At 43.9% G+C, this 23,197-nt stretch overlaps 1 protein-coding gene across 1 annotated transcript; it reads right to left on the bottom strand.

Moving 5' to 3' along the window:
* Nucleotides 1-331: 331 nt before the first annotated feature.
* ecpas (Ecm29 proteasome adaptor and scaffold) lies at nt 332-23,100 on the bottom strand. Its single transcript, XM_071532071.1, has 49 exons — nt 23,058-23,100; nt 22,118-22,248; nt 21,605-21,721; nt 20,963-21,081; nt 20,590-20,739; nt 20,068-20,245; nt 19,585-19,724; nt 19,024-19,102; nt 18,815-18,934; nt 18,459-18,544; nt 18,267-18,342; nt 18,130-18,179; nt 17,962-18,028; nt 17,708-17,830; nt 17,286-17,389; nt 16,962-17,085; nt 16,661-16,741; nt 16,292-16,508; nt 15,823-15,914; nt 15,047-15,181; nt 14,742-14,901; nt 14,262-14,434; nt 13,833-13,934; nt 13,411-13,534; nt 9,700-9,845; nt 9,369-9,423; nt 9,087-9,201; nt 8,880-8,948; nt 8,573-8,690; nt 7,927-8,094; nt 7,730-7,809; nt 7,209-7,314; nt 6,812-6,859; nt 6,582-6,700; nt 5,758-5,908; nt 5,581-5,646; nt 5,284-5,373; nt 5,003-5,069; nt 4,820-4,911; nt 4,633-4,699; nt 4,290-4,487; nt 3,623-3,834; nt 3,367-3,410; nt 3,028-3,220; nt 2,746-2,893; nt 2,207-2,312; nt 1,997-2,085; nt 1,839-1,910; nt 332-1,659 (listed from the first exon to the last, which is right to left on the bottom strand). Exons 1-49 carry the CDS (start codon nt 23,077-23,079, stop codon nt 1,520-1,522), a joined length of 5,529 nt encoding a protein of 1,842 aa, XP_071388172.1. The 5' UTR covers nt 23,080-23,100; the 3' UTR covers nt 332-1,519.
* Between the last annotated feature and the right edge of the window lie 97 nt (nt 23,101-23,197).

Raw genomic sequence — 23,197 nt, 5'->3', positions numbered from 1 at the left:
GCATCAGGGTTCCCACAGCCTGTTTACACTTCCAACACTGAGGGTTTTCTTTAAGACCTACTTGATACATTTTATTTGGTGTCCAATATACCCTATTTAATAATTTGATTTGAACCAACTTCGTTTTGAGTTCTCTAGACATCTTTTAGATGGCTGGGGTTTGTGGCATCACATGTGATCCCATGATGGCGCGGCCGGTGCGGGGGCCGCAGCAGAGTGACCCCCACAGCACAGGGTACAAGCGTCCCAACGTTACAGCCCACCCCCCCAGCCCTGACCAAGTCCAGAGACAAAGATGACTCTGGGGATATGTGATATCTTTCTGGCAGTTTATTCATATCAGTCAGTGACAAGATGAGCAAGATTTTGAGTTTGTGAGTATTGTAGATTTTGTGTGTGTGGGGTGGGACTGTGGGGGTTCAGCATTTATACCGTGCCATCTTAGAATCTGTTGCTTGCTTTTTACCCTTCAATTAAAACTGTATGACATCATTACGTCATCCTGTATTTGGCAAGACAAAAAACGTGTCACTTGTCAAAGTTCTCAGAGTAGTTTTATTTCATTTGGGGATAAATTCAGACAAGAACTAATGCGACCCTCTCAACTTCACAGTTGGGTTTTTATTTATTTTCAAGACTTCGGAAAATAGGTTGTTTCATACCCCATTCACCTTGCAAATGGGAGGCGAAAGAACACCATTTTCAACACAGAGGACAGAGAGAGGTGCTCAATGCCCTAGTCCAACTCAGTTCTTCATTATTTTCCCCCACTCCCTCAATGTAGATTTTAAATGTATGGGATTTGCCTATGTATGTGCTCGTTCACCCATATAACAGCAGTGGTGGAATAGTGGATGTGTCCACATCCAGGAAAAGGGAAAACTCAGGCCTAGAGCTGACCAGCGACCCTCTGCGTTAGCTAATGAGTAGGACCTGCTGTTGTTCTGGTGTTTCATGAGCAGGCAAACCCACAACAGTAGTAAAAGTCCCCATTTGGGGCAATACGTATACAGTGTTCACAAACCCAACACATTGGTTTATATGGCATTTATTATTATCATTATCTTACTGTCCATTGAAATGAACCAAATAAAACTGTTGACACATAATAGTCTTTGTCTTGCTCTTCGTCATTTTCCGAATTTAGACTTGGAGCAAGTTGTTGCAGTCTCTTCAAGACAAGGTCTAGTTTTGTCAGCCGTCAGCTTTAAATCAGTCAGTCAACTTGAATGGAGCAGTCTCTTTTGCACAAGCCAGCTTCAAAGCCCACAGGTAATATGGTTAGGTAATGAAATGACAGAGATTAGTGAAGATCTGTTGAAGAGAAATCAGCTGTATAAAAGAGGGGAGACAGTGGAGTGTACTATGCATGTTTTTTTTTTTCCCCTCCACAAAGAAGTAGAAAGAAATCGATGTGGTTTTGTGTGCTCTGACATGGCTTTGTGTCTGTATGAGTGCATGTATTTGGCTGGCTAGGTGAGAGGTGTGTGTGTATGTGTGTGCGCGCATGTGTGTGTGTTCAGGGCTGGCTCTGGATGTGTCTGCGCAGCTCCTGGGCCTTGTCCCGCAGGTCCGGTCTGCTGTCGGACTGCAGCGTGGACAGGGAGCGCTGGAGCTGCTCCCGACTCTTCACAGACACGCAGTCCCACTGCTCGCTCTCTGCACCATCACACACACACACACACAAGAACATTTCATCAACACCACAGTGATGCCAATGTCAATGATCTCTGGCATCATGCACTGACAAAATGAACTTAACTCAGCCAATCAGAACTGAGGATGACAATGCTACATTTTATAGGAAAATCTAAATTCTAGCAGGAGTGAATACTTACCTCCGGTTCTTTTCACCAACAGCTCCACAACTGACAAGGCCTCCGTCCTCACAGACGAGTAACTCTTGTTTTCTGGATGGGAACACAATGTATGATGTACTGAAATCCATGCAGATTAGACTGCAATGCAGAGTACAGTAACGGTGTGAGGACCTTACCTAGAGGGTATGTGAGAGCAGCACAGGTCTCTGTGAGGATCTGGGACAGTGCATTGAAGTCTTGATGGCCCTTCTCTAGCAGTAACAACCTACAGAGAGAAATGATAACTTCATAAACGGCTCAAATAACTTTTGCATAGGAGCAGTGTAAGCACTAATTAAGAGAAAACACTGGTGAATTAGGACATCCTGTGTTTGCTTGGTTCTCACCCCTGGAAGTATGCCTTCATAGACTGTAGGACGCCGAGCTGGACTCTCCAGGTGCTCAGCTTGAGCTTCTCACACATCAGACAGCACAACTCCACCTGGAAACGAGCTGTAAACAAAAAAAGTTATTTGTGATAAGCTGCAACCTATTTGGTTCTGTAAAACCACATACAAAAACCTAAAGCTCCGACTAATAGAAGTTTGAAAATGAGCCGGATAGTAGTCCTTGGATCCACTCATCTCTAGTTGGGGTCGGCAACATTTTCTACTCTGATCAGACTCTATGAACTCAACACAATCATAATCACAGATTGGGGTGGGGCTAGAAGTCCAGCAGGGTGTTCAACTTCAACCAGTGGGGGGGGCAGGAAAGCTATGATTTTCTGCCTTAATACCAGCTGTATAATCTTGTCTTGGAAATTACTTGTGTCCAGGATTGATATGTTTCACCATATAGAAGGCATACAAACTAGTTTACAGCTTGGAAAATATGATTTAGGGATTTTTAATTTCACTGCACCAGGTCACTTAAGATGTCTTACTCTGGGTCTGTGGGTTCCTGGGCCAGCTCTTTCCAAGTGTCTCAAAGGCACAGAGCAGAGCTTCTGTCCGCAGCTCTTTGTCCTTCACATCTCCATCGTCGTCATCGTCCAGTGACCTCGGGGACATACCGCCGCTCTCTGGGCAGTTCTGTTGGGGAATTCGGAAGTTAGATTGACCACCTTATTGGAGCAACAATATAGTTGTCACCCTGCAGATCTCACTCATGTTTTTAGCACTATAATAACACATGAACAATATCAAACGTGTAGATGTCATCGTACCTTCTTGATGAGAGGGATGAGGATGTCAGCCATGTCGCTGAAGCGGTCCTCCTGGCTGCTGTGGAGCACGTCTGCGGCACAGCGTAGGGCAGCCAGCTTGTACACCAGGCTCTCCTTGCGGCACTCCTTCACCACAACCCCCAGCACCTCGGAGATGGTGGGCTGGCCTGCGCAAGGCTTCTGCAGCTCCGCGCTAAAGCCGGAGGAGGGGGGGGGGGGGGGGGGGAGAAGGTGACAGAGTGAGAACGGTAGGAACAAGGCATAAAAGAAAGTACATGAATGTGTTGTTCTACATGCGAGATTGGCTTTAATGGATAAAACTACTGCGAGAAGCCGCACCTGCATTTGGACACCACCGATCCAATGGCTTTCAACAGCTCCTCCTGGAAGAAAAACAAAAATCGAAGCACTGGTGTGAGAAAATGTAACGTTAAAATGTCAATGCGACCACTCTTATCACTCCATGATTCAACGTGAACCTCCAAGGTGGGTAGCGGGAAAAGTTCAACAATCAAAAATCTGTTTTTAACATAGTTATTTTAAAGTAATCCCTTATTATTATATGTTCTGCTGTTGTTGTATTTTTATGTCTTACCTTGCCAGCCCATGTGCGTCCCGACAGTCCCTGTATTAAGGCCGTTAGCACCAAGCCAAGGTGTGGTGCCACCAACGAGCCCGTCTGTTCCTTGGCAACAGTTGCCATGGCAGCTGCACCCTGAGCCTTCATCTTCCAGGACTGGGACTGCAGTGCCTTCTGCGTAATAGCGATCAGCTCGGTCATATAGAGTCTGATGCCTCCAAAGCTGCCTGGTATCCAAGTAAAGTTCAAATCATAAAAGGTCAAGCTGTCATAATGACAATACATATACATACAATACAATACATATAGATTTTATGATTTAGATTGTTTTTCTTTATATTTCACATATAAGTCAACTGTCTGCTCAAATGTACAATGCATTTTGTGTCTATGTACATATGATTCAATACAAGCATTATTCCAAAATGCTATATATACACATATATTTTTACCTGATTGTCATCATTTAATATTTCTAAACTATAAAAGATGCAGTCTATAAAAATGTTTTCCCTTTGTGAACCAAGGAGTTAAATTACCTAGTATCCTTTAAAATGACCAAAATTTGTTTTGCACATTTTCAATCATTTTCATCAATCATGTCAAGAGTTTGTGTCACTTTTTTTATAAAGAAAAAAATATTTTTTTCACTTCATATTTATATTGTGTGCGTATTGCCCACCTGGGACGTTCTCCTGCCACACCTCGGCCCACAGCGTGGCATCGTGGCTCTCTCCCTTCTCCTCGTCGGGACCTGGTGCCTGGTGCATGCCCAGGAAGGCCAGGGGCAGCGCCACCCCCGCATGGCCCTTCAGCACATCAGGACTGTAGTGGCTGATGGCGTGCACCGTCAGTGCACATGATGACTTATACACTGGCTCTGGGTGGGGAGAGAGAGAGAGGGAAAAGATGGTTTAGGGAAGACAGCAGAGTCAGAAAGTCACCATTCTGTGTAATGCACATTCAATCAAATTATCTTTTGAATGTCACAGTACAGGCGGGAACGTGTCTTTTTCTGTTCTCACCCTCTTTCTCCAGGTACCAGGTGTTGAGCTTCAGTAGTAGTTTCTCTACACTGCTGTCTTTTGCAGTCTGATGGGGCAACCAAACATATTATTATGATACTTGAGGACGACAGCTAGTGCTTACTGAGTCATTGAGAATAACCTATAGTGTGGTTACTGTAATAAGCTTATGATAACCGGTGCTTACCCTGACTAGGTGCCCCAGAGCGAAGGCAAAGGCTTTCTGCACTACGCTGCTCCGGTCATGGATGCCATTCAGCAGGGCACTCATCAGTTTACCTGCAACACCAAATACACCACTCCACTGTCATCGGTTCACTAGCAGCATACAGTAAATACATAACAAGAACAGACAATACGTGTGCTGTACCTGAGTATGGGGTGAGGTCTTGGGGACACTGCACTGTGAGGGAAACGATTACACTAGCACAGCCGCCCTATGGAGAGAGAGGAGACAAAACTCAATACGTAGGAATTAACATGAAAAGGTTGACTTGGCAAACCACATGTTAACATAGAGGAAGGAGACAAGGGGCAACGCATGGGAAATAGGCAGCTGAAGTGAAATGAGGATGCAAATAAGCACACAAGCAAACCATTAGCCATTGAATGACAATGTAAGAATTTGTTACTGTATGTGTGTGTGTCTACCTTGGTACCCAGGCCCACTCCACTCTTGAGTAGCTCACAGAGCCTGGGAGCCAGCTCTCCCAGCACAGAAACATCCAGGTGCTGCAGACACTGGGCACAAAGACACAAAGGATATACCCTTAAAAACAGCTGTGACTGATTTTTTCTTAATATTTTGTAAGGTTTTGCCTAAAAGAAACCTGAAATTGTTTACTGTGACCTAAATAGAAACTGGGTCCAAAACCCCAAAAGAAAATGTTGAAGGGTCATACCAGAACTGAGAATTGACCATAATTATGAAGATGGTGTTGTTTTTACCATGTTAATGGTCTCCATCATGGGGGAGGACTTAGCAGCACTCAGCCTGGCGGCATCCATGGCACTCTGGAGGGAAAAACAACACACCGCATGACAAGGTGACTTGTAACCTGCAATAAAACTTACAGACTGTAGTTAGTGGAAGAGGGTGATGATCAAGTAGACTGTTGAGGTTACCTTCTCTTGCTCTGTGGCTCTGAGGCTGAGGTAGTTGAGGACCTGAGGCTCCAGGGTGCTGAGGGCCTCCAGCAGCGCGGGGATGAGCCGTGAGGCGTGAGGCTTCAGCCTGGCACCAGCGGTCTTACTAACCTTCACCAGGGTCTGGATACTGGTGGGGAGTAACACATAGAGTGAATGGGAAAGAACAAGGCAGAGAGTGAGGGAGAGTTATGCTGCATTCATATGGTGGCCTAAGAAAAAAGCCATATCGGTCAGCCATGGTGATTTTAATAAACAATATGTTCGACCATTCCATGCACACTGATAAAATAAAAACTTTATTGTCTTTATTTTCAATATTTAATTTAGTTTCAAAATGGGTTATATTTTGCATAAATTATTAAATATGACTCTCCCTATAAACGAACAGGAAGCTAAGCAGGGGATTTGAATAGTCTAGCCAAACTTGGCAAAAGATCCTTGCTTATTCACAACTTTGTCTTTGTTGGATCATATGTGGGTACATCTATTTTGCTAGACATCTGGTTTAACTTCACCGCCAGAACTGAAGGCAAACATTGGGAAAATTGAACTTTCAAGTCTGCACACGCAGTAGCCAGCAATTTACGCAAGCATTTGTGGAGTTTTAAATCAACACCCGGTCTGGTTTGTCTACCGCATATTGCCAAAATATGAATGCAGCATTTGACAGAGAGACAGGCAGAAATGGAGTGGAGTTCAGCAAAAGTTGCCTCAATATGAGCAATTTCAGAACAAGGCCACGCAACAAAACAAATACTACAGTTATGCAATACAAAAACACAAATGAAGAGAGGCGTTACCTGAGTGAGCGGACCTCTGACACATTGCTCACGATGCCTTTGTCTAGCAGGGTGGGCAACAGCACCGCTACAGTTCTCTGGGCTGCAGTGCCTGTAGACTCACACATGCGAGCGCACACCTGGACAGAGAGAAAGAGTGTCGAGGGACAAGCACTTGGACATGCACGCATGTACCCATAAACAAATATGAACACATACAGGCAGGCAAGACTTATGACAAACAGCCTTACCTTACTGAGTGTTTTCAGGGTTAGGTCTGCAGCCTTCCTCACAGATTCCTGAAACGCAATCATGACGCGGTCAGAATCTCATCTAATAAAAATCTGAGCCTACTGTAACAGGGATCATAACATGTCGCAGATCTTAATTAAAAGAAATGAGAACCCCTTTATGGAATCATTATGGTTAGCTATGACTGGAGTTTATGATAGAGAAGAGAGAATGTATACTTGTAATATGTTCATGTTTAGTCTACTGTCGCACTGTATGTGAGGTCCTGTTATAGTTTGTCTGACATCTAGTGTGTGAATCCTGCATTGTGAAACTGTCTTGTAATGTGTTAAAAAAACAGTCAAATTCCTTGTGCACGGTGAATAAAAGCAATTCTGATGAGTATTTCCTGGTCACCTTGATGTCATCAAGGACTCTGAACAGTGTCTCCCACATCTCCGCCAAGTGATCGATGAGGTCATCAGCCTGGCGACCGCGGATCAAGTCGTTCAGAGCCAGGCAGCTGGATGGGAAATTAATATATGAATCAAACTTTCAACTACAGACTTTTACATTATATTTTAGCTGAGGCGCTTATCCAGAGCAAGTTACAGTGAGTCCAACAGTAGAATAGGCTTTAATTCCTACATCAACAAAATACAAGCAACCAATGGCAAGGAGTACAAAGGGCCTTAATGCCCTCATAGTATTCCTGTGACCACAGAACGATCATGTATGAGAGAAGTACTAGAAAAAGAAGTAAAACACAACCTAAGGAAATAGAAGGGATATTTTTTAGAGCATTTGGTCCTATACACAGTCACAAAACTCATGCTACATAAATAGATGAAGGTAGATACTATGATGGCATCTTAGGAGTCTTCAGTTTCAGGGGTTTTATACATAACTCATATATGGGGTGTGTACTGTTATTGTACCTGGACTCCCGTACTCTCCAGGTGTTACTGGTCAGGTTGGAGATGACATCCTGCAGAATCTCCTTAAGATACTTATCCACCTGAAACACATCAGCCCAATCAAATGTGCACATACAACACACTGATGATGGCAGCCATTTACATGTAGGTCTATGTGTATATGAGTGTGTATTTGTTGTACGTGTATCAGCTCCTACCAGGGTCTTGTCAGTGACCAAGGCATCCCAGATGCTGGTCATGGCCTGGCGAATGCCCAGGTTGGGGTCAAACTGGTAGCGGTAGAGACGGGGCACTAGCTGGGGAAGGTATGGGGCCAGCTGCTCTCCGGCCTTGGCTGCTATGATGTGGAACCCAAAAGCTGCACCCTGGAGGGAGGAGAAGGGAGGTGAGGTGGGAGAGAGGATAAGAGAGGTGAGTCCAGTCCAGGGAGAAGGTGAAAAGGCACAGGAGGTGGATGAGAGAGAGAGGATGAGAATGAAAGCAAAGGGAGTAAGAATTGCGAGAAAGAGAAAAAGGTGGGGTGCATAAACATGGTGAACTGTGTGAGTATTTGGCTAGTGACAAGCTTTGGCTCTGTCCTCTGACGTTCTAGGAGAAATTATGCAATAACTATGAGGCGAAAGTACTGACTGTCTGCTTTAATTTGAATATATTTTCTGCAATATTGGTTAAACAGTTAAAAGACTATAGCCCTTCCTGCCATGCTCTCCTCATTTCAGAATGCCAAAAGTATTTGGACACAGTGTCAGATCACTTCAATCTGCTATCATACATTAACTCTAAAAAAGGCCTTTTGGTGTGTTAGTAATACATCAACCGGTCGATTGTACTTCCTGGCAGTACCTTGCGAGAGTTCCACATGGCGTGGTGATTGGCCAGGTTCATGAACTTGTAGACGAGATCTGGTTGGTTCAGGTCACTGGCCAGTGAGCAGAGCTCCTTGTACGTGGACAGTCCCTGCCTGCCAGGAACCATGAATATGAGGAAGAAGAGGGTCAATTTGTGCATAAATTACCTCACTCAGAAGTTAAGTTTGGTTCCTATTTGATGCTTGTCTTCTTATTAAAACTCCCATTTTGTAACAATGTCATTAAATTTGAAAAAGTAACAAAAGAGAAAACATGCCTAATTGTGGCGACATATTACTTACCCATCAGGTGCTTTCCCCAAAGCATCTCCTTGGAACACCTCTGTGTCGTCTGACACGGCATGCTTCACTCTGTTAGGAAAGATAAATCAGCATTAAACATTATCTTCATGCATTTTAAATGTTCTCCCCTACACAGATGATGCTAAAACTTGTTATGATTCTCTCTCCTGCTCCATTCTCTCCTTCACTCATCCATCTAGCTGTTACCTTTTCCCAGTCATGAGTGTTTCCACCAGGGTGGACACCAGTTCCTGCTGGTCCCCCTCTCCTCCCATCTCATAGACCAGGCCAAGGCCTTTAGATGCCACATCCTGACTCAACTCTGAACCGAAGAAGAGGAGGGATGGATAAAGAGGTGGGAAGGACAGAGAACAAGTGGTGAGGGCTCTTCCTTTTGTAATGTTGCAGGGATGCACAAATACATTCAAAAGAACTGGTTGGTATAATAGTAATAAGTAGATCAATGTAACATAGAGATCCTCATCTCACCATCAGGGTCTGAGAGAATGGAGATGAATGCTGTCTGAATCTCCTTCAGGTGAGACTGGAGGAGAAGAGAAAGCACAACAATTATTACAATTAGAGTGATCTGACAAATACAGAATGAACTCCAACTCCAACACAAGAAAAACAAAGCAAAATACCAAGTAATTCTTATATTTAAATCACAAGAGGCTGAAACACTTCTTGAATTCGGTGCCCATATGAAGCTAATAGGAATAGGAAGTATTCATGTGAATTGACTCCTGGATAACACACAGCTCAACCCTTGAACTGTGACCCCCACTTGTCTTTAGCCACTGACCCCCCAGCCAGGTACCTTGATTTCTTTGTGTTGGCCGATTTTCTTGACCAGGGAGAGCAGCCAGATGCAGGCTGCCTGTCGGACGTGGGGGTTCTGGCTGGGTATGTACTTGGACAAGATGGACTTGAGGACCCAAGGAACCACGTCATTGTTTTTCATATCTGACAGGGCAAGGAAGAGAGTGGAAAAATAAAAAAATCAGTCTGGAATTTATTTTACCATCTAAATTTAGCATATATCGAGTTAAGTTATTGGAATTTTTGACATTTAAATGGAAATGGGACTATTAAAGTTATGTTCAGACAGGCAGCTCAAATCAATTTTTTGATGGATCATATCTGATATCTCATATCTGATAGCGTGCACACTCCTGAGATTTTTCATGTCTGGCCTTTTTTCAAGCATGCGGCGTAAGGATGCAAGACGCTTGGTTGCTTGTTCTCGATTATTGGGGAGTTTGCGTCTTGGCAGTTTGAAGGGTAGAGGTGCCACCCAACTATTTGAGTTATCCATAAAGACTTCCCTGTCCATTATTTTGAGGAAAGCTTGATCTTCCACAGACATGGCAGGAGTGTTGTCATGTGGTCTTCTCTGAAACACTCCTTTTCCTAGACCGTCAGTTTCATCAAGGAGGTCAGTTGTCTCAGTGGTGCTTGAAGGAAAATGGTGAGGCATTGGAGTATCAAACTTCTCTCTGACGTGGATGCTGTTAGTGCAGGGGTGATGTGCGCCCATTGCTTACCACACTGGTCTGATAAACATTAACACCGGCTGGCTTGTGGGATCTTCCGAGGCAGACTTCTCCTATAATCACCCAGCCAAGGTCGAGACGCTGAGCGTAGGGTGCATTGAGGGGTCCATTACAATGTTCGTGGACTTTGTGCACTCGTGGTATGTCTCGGCCAAGGAGAATGAGGATATCTGCATTAGGGTCTAGAGCTGGGATCTTGTCCACTACTCGGCTGAGGTGCATATAGTGACTGGCGATCTCAGGTGAGGGGATCTCAGACCTGTCGTCCGGGAGCATATCACACTCTATCAGAGTGGGGAGCAGAACATGAGCTTTGCCATCTAACGATTCAATAATGTAGCTGTTAGCTCGCCTCCCTGCAGTTTCAATGACTCCCGAGCATGTCTTCAGGGTGTATGGTGCCGTATCTGCCGCAATGCCAAAGAGCTCGAAGAACTTCCCACAGATGTCAGTGCATTTTGAGATAACAGGAGTGTTTTTTTCCTGTTGCTTCCCGCCTTGATCTCCTGTGGTTGTAGAGGCCCCAGACTGCCATGGAGCCGGCCCTGGATGTAGCGCAGTAGGGTTGCTGTCGCTGTTACATTCTCTGCATTGAACATTCTTGTCGCAGTATTTAGCCAGATGACTGGATGATGCACAGCATCTGTAGCAAATGTTCTTAGTACGACATCTTCTCAGGGGATGTGGTTTGTTGTGTAATGGGCATTGCTTGTCCAGGTCAACCACCGTTCTTCCTGAGAGGCCATCATGGCTGCCATCAGAATTGATTGAGACTTCTGTCCGTCTGACAGACACTGGTGTTCTGAAACTTCACGCAATCTGTAACAGTCCTCCAATCTTTGCCACACCATGTTGTCACCTGCTGCTGTATCGTGGATGTGCACTGCTCACATTCTCTTTGCCTGCTCAGATGATTTTGGTCCAAGCCATTTACAGAGGAGAACTAGCTCTTCCCTCGCTGTCAAGTTCAAGTCCTCGGTGGAACTAAGAAAGATGCTTTCCAGGCCCAATAATTATCTGGATGATCATCAAACTTTAATAGCCCAGAGCTTACCATTTCACGACGTATTAAGTACTTGGCTAAGTCTGCTGTTGCTGATGAGTTGGTTTCATTGGGTCTGGGGGTTGAACTTGGGTGTGGCTGGAGGGGCTGATAATCATTGCAGAATGGTCTGCTGTGTGACTGTTCTCTGTGTCTGTAGGTGTCTTTGGATGGACATGGCTTGTGCAGACACTCTTGTTGGAGGTAGGCATTCCTGGATGGGCTTTGGGTGCATGGATGATTAGGAGAGATGACATCCTGTCTGAATGTATGCCGAGCAGGTAATTCATGGAACTCGTGGTCGCTGATCTCACTCGATTGTGTATTACTTTTCCCCATGTAGCGTATAGCTGTCTCACCATTGTCCATTACTAGCTGGTGCACTGGTGCAGATACGGGTTCTAGTAGCTTGGAGTCTTGGTGAGAGTCAGGTACTAAATTCACTGTGGACTTATGCTTGGATGATATGGCTCTCCAAATTCATTCTCAGCAGCTGCCTCCAGAACTTCAGCTTCGGCGATGGCTGCAGCGGCTGATCTCTCTAGTTGCAGTGTGTGTAGGTTGGCCTGTAGCTCAGCTTTCTTTCTAGCAGCCTCAGCTGTAGCCTTTTGTTGCTCCTCTTCAATATATGCTTGAGCCTTAATCATGTCGGCTTCTCTTTGAGCAAACAATGCTTGTGCTCATGCAGCCTCTGCAATGGTACTGGCTGAGGAATGTTGACTGGTACATGAGGTGCTAGAGCACTGTGATCTTATTTCAAGCATTTCTTCCTGGCTATCCATGTTGACTGCAGCTTTAATGGCTGAAGAATGCTGTGTCTGTGATGATCCACTCTTCTCTGGGCGACCCGTTAAATGTCTGTCTTTTCACTATTCTGCCCTCACTAGAGTGTTGTGGTGCTGACTAGCTTGGCAGATAGCTAAACAGGTTTCTTCAATAAGCATCCAAGAGGCAGCAGGTAAGTTTTAGGATGTTTACTGTTAAAAGCACTGTGAAACTGAAATACAAATAAATAACAATTACAAGTTACAATGTGTCTCAATATGTCAAATTTCTTTTCATTTAGATATATTGAGGCAAAAACAAGTAGGTTACAAATACACACAACACAAATAAACATAAGTATGTGCTGGTTAGCTGTTATTCAATGAACTGGATAGTATTAGCTTGTATCCAGGTAGCGATTAGTGCAAATGCTAACATTAGAAAAGCCATAGCGTGCTAACGCAATTAGCATTGCTAATGTTTTTATAGTTATTACAAGTAAAAGAAGAAACAAGCGATCTTTCAGGTAAGTATTAAAGCTGAGAATCACATAAAGGTAAGTGTCTAAACGAAATGTTAATTATTATTTACAGACATATGTTGTTTAGGGATTAAGAAAAGACTGAACAGAAAAGAAAAAAACAGCAGTTGGCATTGTTACCATGGAAACCAAACTACCAAGTCTAGAGACAGGACAGGCGATTCCATCAGTTCTCTTAAAGGGGCAGCACAATGACAGCAAATGATTATACTGTTTAAAAACACAAATCCAATCTGGTCACTTGTAAATTACAATGTGGACAGTCATCGGACTTACCTGCTGTCTGAACATGGCTTTAGAATTCTTAGTCTAACTCCCAATTTTACAACCTTGTAAACAAACCTTGTAAAGCCTCAACATACATGTAAAACTCAACAATACATTTTAGAGTGAAAAATCTTCAATACCTTCAATCTAAATAAATGAACAAAGACAGTAGTGAGAGCGATAGTGTTTGAACAAAACAACATTTTGCAATTCAAATTATATGTAATAGGTATATACTCTGAGTGCATGTATCTAGTACTGTGTGGGTGTAAGGTGGAGTGTTTTACTCTATGTGCATGCTCATAAATCCTTGTGTGTGTGTAGGTGTGTGTGTGTGCGTGTGCGGAAACCCATCCTTACTGTATGGTGGGCTGTACTGGTCCTCGGTGCAGGTCCATGGGTCTCTGGCAGCTCCAGAGCTGGTGCCTATGGCAGCGCTGGTGATGGCCTCACCCACTGTGAACTGCAGCTCCACCTGCTTGGCCTGAGAGAGGGGGAGAAGGGAAAAGAGAGTGAGCAAGCGAGGAAAAGAAAGAATAAAACAGACAAAGTGAAAGATGTAATTGTGTTGAAATGGTCAAATTGCGAAATGGCTTGTTGATGTTGTGCACATGGAGAATGAAGTTTGATCCAAAATCCATGAAAGAAATGGGGGAAGGAGATGGGATACTTCAGTAATAAACTCTATGAATTTCTGTCTGAGTCATAAGCAACTTGCAGACTTGTAGAAGCCTACATAGCTAATGTTAACCCTGCTGTCAGTCAGTCAGTGCGTTTCATACCTCCACAGAGTCCATGAGTCCCTGCAGCAGCTTCTTCTGGTGGGGGAAGTCCCCATCTCCCACTGGTAGGTAGCCCAACGTCTGAATTGATCGCTCCTTTATCTGGACCATGCACATGGACACACACACACACACACACACACACACACACACAGTGAGTTTGATGGATGATGCAGAAAAAGTCAGAATTTTACCTGATGTATACACCGATGAAACAGTGATCAGTAACACTTTACAATAAGGGTCAATGAGTTAAGGGTTAGTTAATGCTTAATACTTAATAATAAAACACTCTTATTCACATATACACACTTATTCATCAATAACATATACAATATAAATAATTGCACAGCTTATTAACTTGTCACCACTAGACAGAATCATAAAGCAGCCACTTCCTGTATGGCTTCCTGTATGGTCCCAGGTTACCTTGGTGCTCTCCTTGCCGGAGGGGATGCGAGCCAACAGGTTGTCCACGGTGGACAGTTTGGTGAAGCCCTCACCCTCTGCGGGGATCAGCAGGGTCCCGTTGCGGCCAATTTCCCCCAGCGCTGTACACGCCGCTACCGCCAGCAGCGCACTACTGCTGTCCAGGAAGGAACCTGGACGGACACACATACACACACATGAGCGGATGATCCAAAATAGACAGGAATAATTTGGTTCACACAAATAGCATTACATTGGCAAATCAAAAGTGTGACCTTTATTTTGTTATGGGAATACAATAGTGGCGGGTAGATGTAAGCTACAGTTAATAGTATTCATTACATCCCCTTGTTGTTTGTCAGCAAACAACTGGTAACTGTAACTAAACACCCATTTTTTGTGCTCAAACAACTGCCACAGTCAATGAATTATGCTGGCAGGAAATGCATGTAACATCACTACAATAGCGTGAATTCATACCAATTGTCTTGGTGGCCATGGCAACAAGTTCATCATCCTCCTGGGGTGTGGTGATCATTCGCTGAGCAGTATCACTAGCAGTGACAGCTTTCCTCTTGCTCATGTACCTTCCCACCATGTAGCCTAGAGCCAAGATGGCGCCATGCTGGGTCTCAGGACTCTGTAGAAAAACAGTAAACATTTCGGCAAGGTAAACTGGGACAACTTACTATACACATAAATGCAAAAGTGCTCTTTAACATGGAGGTATTTCTGTTTCTGAAGTTATCAAGTATCAAGAGCTGTGTAGAGGCAAAGTGGCGTACGTGGTTGTCTTTGGTGATTTTGACCAGGTTGTACACAGCGGTCTTCAGCTCGTTGCCAGACATGGTGGAAACCACCACGGCATACAGCTGGGCCGCCAGCTCCCTCATGTCTTCCTTGTTTGTGTTCATCAGACTCTGGAGAGGAAGGAAACGTGTGTCGTTACAACTGACTGCATCGATAGGTGTGGTAATCTGGATCAATATCACAGCTTTACAATATCAGAGGACAGCTGAGCCTATGTGGTGATTGGACGAATAGTTCAGTCAATTGTTGTTTGGTGATATTTGTCATACTGATGAATCAGCTCACAGTGAAAGTCAATGTAGTCAACAAGTCTCCCCACCCTGCATCGATCATGCATTAGTGCTGCAGATTTTTCCAATAAATTCCTCTTATGGGTGGAGCAACATTCCACCAGTGCAGCCCGCATGTGAAAAGAGTTTTATGATGGCCTCATCTGTATTAGGCTGGTATGATGCAAGCATGTTTCATCATCGATAAACCTAACATACGTGCAGCCAATTTTGGACACCCTCGGCCAATTCAGACACATACACACACACACACACACGCACACAGATATTACATTTAATTTTTACCATCTTGTGTAATTTTAAGTCACTTGCCTTTTGTTGAGAAACTTAAAAAAAATTGTGCTAAAAGACTGGAAACCGCATCAAAGAGTGTGTCTAGAATTGGTGAGAGTGAATTGGCTGCCAGTACATTCAAAAGAAAAGAAGCAAAACATATATCTTTTATCCAAAAAAACACTTACTTTAATCCAGTCAATTTTCTCAACATATCTGGGAGCCAGTTTCTGTGGGCAGACAGACACCACCTCCAGCAGACAGTACATAACTGGGATTCCTGTTGAGAGATTACCAATAAAGTGCAATAAATTCAGATTGTCTTCAGAACACAAAACAATAACCTATGCATACATGCACGGATTAATGCAACATTGTTTATAACAGGGCCGAATCCAGTCAAGTCAAGTCAAACACAGACACAGTTAGTCTCACATGCCCACATTTTAACACAATAAATGATTGAGACTGCATGAAGTTTGAAACCGATTTATGCACCACTGTGCTGTGCTAAAGTCAAGGTCTGATTTGGGCCCATAGTATTTAATCTAACCTAATACTAAAACCACCACACCAGTCTTGTAAGAAGCATGTAAATAACACTGGAGCCTTGTCTCCATAATGGTCCTAAGTGAACAGGAGATTAATTCCTCTCACCTCCTACGGCGGAGAGCAGCTGCTGCAGCAGGTCCATGTAGATATGAATAGGATTAGCTTCGCCACCCTTTGACCCTGAGGGCTGAGGCTCAGAGGTCAGCAGTGCGTGGACGTAGCGGCCGATGGCTGGTGCGTCGTCCTGCATGTCCACCAGGCTCTTGGACAGCGGTGTGGCCCCCGCGCTGTGGGCGAGACACATCCTCAGGTAGAGCACAATCTGGGGGAACAGGAAGAGGAAACACAGCGGACATGAAGCAGAAGAGGTTTAAAAAAGCAACATCCTTCCCGACAAAGACAAACTTGAATACGTAAAATCAGTCCGTGTCAAGGTGAATGGATGCAACTGATTGATCACCAATTATTTTTTACCTCTCCAAATGCAGACGGGTTGAAAGGAAGAGTGGAGGTTCCAACAATGTACTTGGCTGGAGTCTTCATCCTCTGAGCCGCCTGATACGACAAGATCAAAAAATATGTGAGAGCCATTATAATGTCTAGCAAAAATAACAACCGGTATAAAATACTGTGACCTGAAAGAATATCAAAACCCTGTTGCCCCGCAGAGTGACAACTACTTCTTTAAACAGCAGCTGCTTCAAGGGTTGTCAAGCTCAAGGAAAGGCCTCCAGCATATACTGTATGTAGGCCAAATTATGCCATTGGCCTTCACCTTCTCCTGGACGTAGGCCACCATGTCAGGAAAGGAGGGCATTGGTTTTGATCCCTCCTTCTCGGAGCTCTTGATAGGAAAAGCCCTCAGCACCTTCTGGGCCTCCCCACACACCTCCTCCCTCCTGCAACACAGAGGAGAAACACTTCATCTTCTGCTCCATTCAACAGAGTAAACCCTCATTTCACATCATCTTACAGGTGATAAATAATCATTTACCTACTATTTCGATGCAAGTAAGGTGCATTCAAAAGTCACTAAATTACCAATAGTGTATTAGTGTTTTAGTTTCCCTCTCCATTATACAGCAGTGTTGGGACTTACGGGTCTCCAGCAGCCAATAGCAGCAGGTATCTTGAGGGCACGTGATCACGTGCAAACACCGTGCTGGCAAACTTCATGGCCACCTGACGAACCTGCACCTCCGGCTGACCAAGAAAAAGAAAAAAAATACTATAAACAAAGCAACTATCATAGCGCTGCCAAATGAACATTAGCAGTAATTCAACATCACAAAGTATGTGACTGTTAAAATGTGTTCTTACTTTACTTTTCAAATACATTTAAAATACCCTAATAGAATTGACGTAACAGGTAGTTCACTTAGTTTTAGTTCTCATGTTTCATGTTTAGTTTTATGCTTAGTTTTACTTCAGATCAAATCAAACACCACTCACATTTGTTGTTTTAACCAGATTTTTTCAAAATCTCTTTTGCCCTGGTATGCATTCTGACTTCATGCCTACCTTTCCTATGTACGCAGCCACCAGGGCCTCCATCAGGTTGAGCAGTGCCCCCTGCAGGTTAGCGTAGGCTCCTACCATCATAGACAAAGCCTCCTGAATGGCCAGACGAACGTCAGCCTCCTCCTGGAGAAGTTAACACAGCAATTTGGAAATACCAAGATCAGTCATCAGACATTTTTCCTGTAATGCATTGTTGTTTGGTATTGAGTTCTTAAGTGCATTTAATGCCAGATCCTTGAGATTCTTTAACCTACCTTGCACATGGACTCAAAAAACTGCTGTACAAGTGCGATGTCCTTTGTGAATAGTTGTGGCATGCGGCTAGGAGAGAGAGTGTAGAAAAATGGCACATATTTCATTATAAAAATTCCATAGTAAGCTGGCAGCTTTCAAGAAAAAGAGCATTGGGATCACAAACATACCTGGATAGCTTCCCGACAGCAGAGTATGCAACACACAGTAACTTAGGATCCTGCAAGGACACATATATACATATAAAATCAACTACTGAACTGTATGAAATAACAGATTAAATATGTGTTGTTATTTGCAGTTTTACCTCCTTGTATTCATTGATGAGCTTGGTGAGGCCATTGAGCAGCATTAGCCCCAGGGGTTTATTGGTGTCAGGACATCTGAAAAAGAGAGAACACCCAAATATTATGTTTCAAAATACTCTACTTTATCATGAAAAAGTTCACAGGTTATCCGGGATATTTCTACACAGTGGAAAAACTTAAACTTTTCTTACACCATGCAGATGTGATGGACAAACTGCAAAGTGAGAGACAGCAGTTTGTTGTTGGTGTTGGCTCCAAACAGACCATCATACACAACCTAAGGAGGAATGGCAAACCATGGAGAGTGATTATACATGGGAGAAATCTTATGAGACAGACAAATATGACCAAAATGAGACAATTTTGTTAACCTAAACCTTAACCTTGTTAACCTTCAATCTTGTCCTGGATTAAGGAAGGATTCATATGGCTTTACTCATTGAAAATGATTTAGTCTAGGACCAGACTTAATAAATGTCTGCATATTTGGGTCTCACAACAAATGCATTCAAATTTGCACACACACACGCATGCAAACCCACCCTACCTGGATATTAGCAGGAAAGCACTCTGCAGCTAGGCGCGACCGGAGAAGGTGTGGCAGGATCTTCAGTTTGACTCTGGTGCTCACTGGCTCGTGTTTCAGCTCTTGCTTCACGGTCGCTCCCTAGTACGAACACAAACACACAGCAATAATATATACACAAACTATTTCACGGGTTAAGTTTGAAAACCGGGAATGCTGAATTTACACACCTTTGTTTTGAGAGGAATGTCCCCCAGGTAGACTTTGTACATCTTGTTGATGATCAGAGGATTGTTCCAATCAATGATGCTGGAAGATAAAAAAACATGGACAGTGATTTGAGTGAAAATGTACTCTTCCAACGTTTCTTTTCTGACGTGTACAGATGCCGACCTACTTTCATCACGGGTCTTACCAAACAATCATCATGGTTCTTACCTTCTTTAATATAATTTCATGTCACGTTGTGAACCAGCGGAAAAAACACAGGAAAGCCTTACCTAAAGCTTCTCAGACTAGAGAGAAGAACAATGAACGGTGATATGTTGATCATTTCTCAGGTCTTTTGACCATATGAACCCACAATGACTATGTGACTAAAAAAGCAAACTTATCTCAAATTTGACTTTCCATTCCAAGATAAGTTTATGAACAGGAACCCAAATCAGCATCAATTACCTCTCCCCAGGGTTAGGGTTAGGGTTAGTGACAGGAAAGTTGGATGGGCGGATGACATGTGGCAGGCGGTGAACCAGACGTGAACCCAAGGCGATGCAAATTCCTCCACCTACCTCTGTTTGCTCTTCAGCTCCAGGTCGGCGGCGGTGGCCACGCTGTGTCGGGTGTCGCTGGACGCCACCACCAGGTGCACCACTGTCTCCACCTCTGGGACCTGCTCCGCCTCGATGAACTTCACTATGCCTAGCTTACACTGGCGAAGACACACGCACAATTAAGCCAACAACTAAAGACAGGCAAACGCAACACATTAAACTGTCTATCACTCTCCAAGCATACACAAACCATCTTACAGCCTTTTAAACACCGCGAAAAATTGTCTATCAGCTATTTATTGATAGCTAATAGACAATTTAGAGATTGAGTTGGGTGTGGATCACAAAAAGCTTGCTTGAGCATTACACAAAATTTTTACTTTTACTTTTGGTTCGAGAGTCAAGCTTTATCCAGCACACATACACGCAAACATGGAACCTGCCCACATTGACAAAAACATAGCCACCCAGCCCAGTCTTCCAGCGTCAGGACTCTGGTACCTGCTCTAGTTGCTCAGCGCTCCACTGGGCCTCTCCGATGACCCTCTTGGCGGCGTAGACGCTCATCCCTGGGGGAGGCTGGGGGAGACCCTGGCCGGCTGCTGCCACTGTCCCGGCCCCGGAACCTCCCTGCGGGGAGGAGGGAGCGGGGCGAGTGGGGGACTCATTCAGCACAAACCTAGAGGAGCCAAAATGACGATAAGTCAAGGGGGCTCGTTGAAACGCTAAAAAAAGCCTTGTGTTGAAATAGTGAGAGGTGGGACAAATGGCAAAATTTACAGACTACAATTCTGACAGGGTTTCAGGACACGCCTCAATAGATGCGTCTTGCTCCACTGGTCTCTTTCATACAACTTCGCTGACCTGGATGAAAGCGCCAAGTAGATTGAGTAGCTTCCCTATTGGGTTTTCATTTGTTCTATTCAAGCCGGCACAAATACATTCCATTCACTGTGGTGTACTTAGACCCTTCTGAGCTTCCCCTTGGTCTTACAATACCCGAACCACAAGCCCGGTACACACCCGTAGGGCATCAATAGGACGTCTAGCATGAACTCCAACAGCAGCTGCACCGTCTTTGGCCTCTCTATTAGGATGAACGGGGAGGCATTCTTGGAGGTGTCAGCAGGGTATTTCATATGGTAGAGGGTAGGGATCAGCAGGTGCATCAGGCTAGGAGAAGACAGAGAGGTTGGAGAGGAATTAGAAAATGATAATACAAAAAGGAAAGGATAAGGTCAGCCTGAATAAAGACGACTGAAGCAGTATGAGTGATAAATATATAATTGGAATAAAAACTTTGAAACGTGGTCTTTTTTTGATCAGGTATTGTAGTAACAGTAAAGGTCCCCAAGTGTCCTATTGTGTGTGTGTGTGTGTGTGTGTGTGTCCTCACCTGTCCTGCTGTGGCTGTGGCTTGCCCTCCATGGCAGTGAGTAGGGTGGGGGCCAACTCACACTGTTTTCCTACCTCCAGACGAGGGTAGCCCATTTTGATATAGATGATGGTGAAATTCTACAAAAAAATAAAATAAAATAAAAAAGTGATTACCATTCCCGTCTCATGTTACAGACAAACACCAATAACATTTCTATCAATAGCAGCACTGATCTCTGGTCGAGCCATGTGACCATATAAACTGCACTATGGAAATAAAAAGCAAATTGGGTTCAGATTACTACTCCCATTTTAAGATAGCTAATAAGCACAGGCGCATGACTCATTACCAGTTAGGAAAAATCTCATATTATTAAAAGATAATGCTAAAACATGAGGAGCCGAACCACGCGCTTAGAACCAGATCCAGCCAGGCAAAGATTACTGAAGTGGAGACGTCTTTAATTCCAGGATTACACTAGATGATGAAATGTGCAGCACAAGTGAATTTGCAGTGTATTCTCAATGGGCACCTCTTCTTTCTATTCATTTTGAAATTGCTCTACTGGGGTTGAGGACAAGGAGTGAGGCAAATAGCTGCACTACATGTATATTACACTTTTGGCTCTACCTGATCTAAAGTGTAAAATGAGATTGTTACCGTGACAAAGGAGGCGGCCGCGGGGTCTTGGTACTGCACCAGCAGAGTTTCTACTGGTAGCTGTATCTTAGGTCGGCTCTTTATCCTCTTGTTCAGGTGGACCAGCAGCTCCATCACCTAGCAGCAGAGGCACAGTGAGTAGACAGTCAGTGTATTTACACAAAAGAGATGCATAAATCAACACTTGCTGGCAAGAGAACAATGATACATTAAGGAATCGAAAAGGATCCTTGTATTGGGAGGAAATATGCCATGGGGACCATAGTGGTACCTTTAAGTCTCCATCTAAAGAATCTTAAGGAACAGCTAATATCAGGTATGCTATGGGTGAACCTCAGCTTGAGGTTGTTAGATTTTAATACATGCTTTCTTATTAAAAGATATTGAGGGAGAGGCTCTAGACTATGGAACTCTATCATTTATTCTAATGCATGTGAGGAGTAGGTACACAGCACAGACTCCAGTGTTAATTTTAATCTTTTTAGCTACAAAGATAGCTGACATCCTTCTTACTTTCTTCCGCACACCCTCTTGAACACTGGACAGTTTGAGGAGCACAGGGGGCAAGAACTTAGATATGATGTCTTGCAGCTGTTCGTCTGTTTCTGCATGGCCCAAGCGAAGGAACACACGTTCCAGTTGATCTGTCAAGCACAAAAGAAATGACACACATTAAACACACGGCCCTTCGAGTAACATTTCTGCCTCATTATTTAGGTAGTTTCTGCCATGCTCTAGGACTGAATACTATACCTTGGCCCTATTTAAAATGAGAGCATTGCCATCCTAAATTTGATAGTAGCTTTCTATTCTGATATGGGAGTGCCACTACATGCAAAACCAGTGAGTGAGATGTTCAGCTGCATATAGAGGATGCAAAACACACGACCTGAAGCCTATGGTGAAAAAGTGTGATAACTGTGAATTTAAGGTTGACAATCCCTCGAGCATGTTGCTCCAGCTTGGCTGATAAGCTTGTCAGCTGCTGTAATGCTGTAACCATCACTCAGCCTTCTTACTGTTGGGATGGCTCACTAACAGGCTAGCTAACTGACAGACTACCCATGCATTTCATCGCTTCTCTGCCACACCATTAGCTTTCATCACCAATGGCATCCTGTTAAATGAAGTCTAGATGCCCAAAACGTTCAACTGTAAAATACACACCTGGGTCATAACAGCATAATGGAAATTTGTTCCTACGTGATACTTTCATTTTGACCATGACTGGGCAAACGGCCTTCTGACGTTAGCATGCTAGCAATAGCTGACTAGCTATCTATGCTAATGTTACTGCGGCAGCCTTTAAATAAACGTATCTCGTTATTTCATACATACTTTAATTGTTCCAATCAGCCACATCAGTTCATTAAACACATATTTGACAGTCATAAGCACGAGCAACATCTAAGCTGACATCAATCAATCGCCAATAACGCATAGAGAAACTTACTGAGTTCATCTTGGGCAGCCATGTTTGCAGAAAGTCATAGGCGACCCTCCCAGTTTACAGAGTGCCACTGCACACCGGTGCCACTCCTCTCTACTACATGTGATTAAGTATGGGCTACTATCTGGTGAATCTGAGTATCA

Source organism: Centroberyx affinis, unplaced genomic scaffold (assembly GCF_046629955.1).
Source record: "Centroberyx affinis isolate AG114_WGS23_722 - 3 ecotype Tasmania unplaced genomic scaffold, CSIRO-AGI_Caff_v1 ptg002161l_1, whole genome shotgun sequence".
Lineage (NCBI taxonomy): Eukaryota > Metazoa > Chordata > Actinopteri > Beryciformes > Berycidae > Centroberyx > Centroberyx affinis.
Note: the sequence above shows the minus strand (reverse complement) of the source record. Positions and strands in the feature narration are given on the sequence as shown.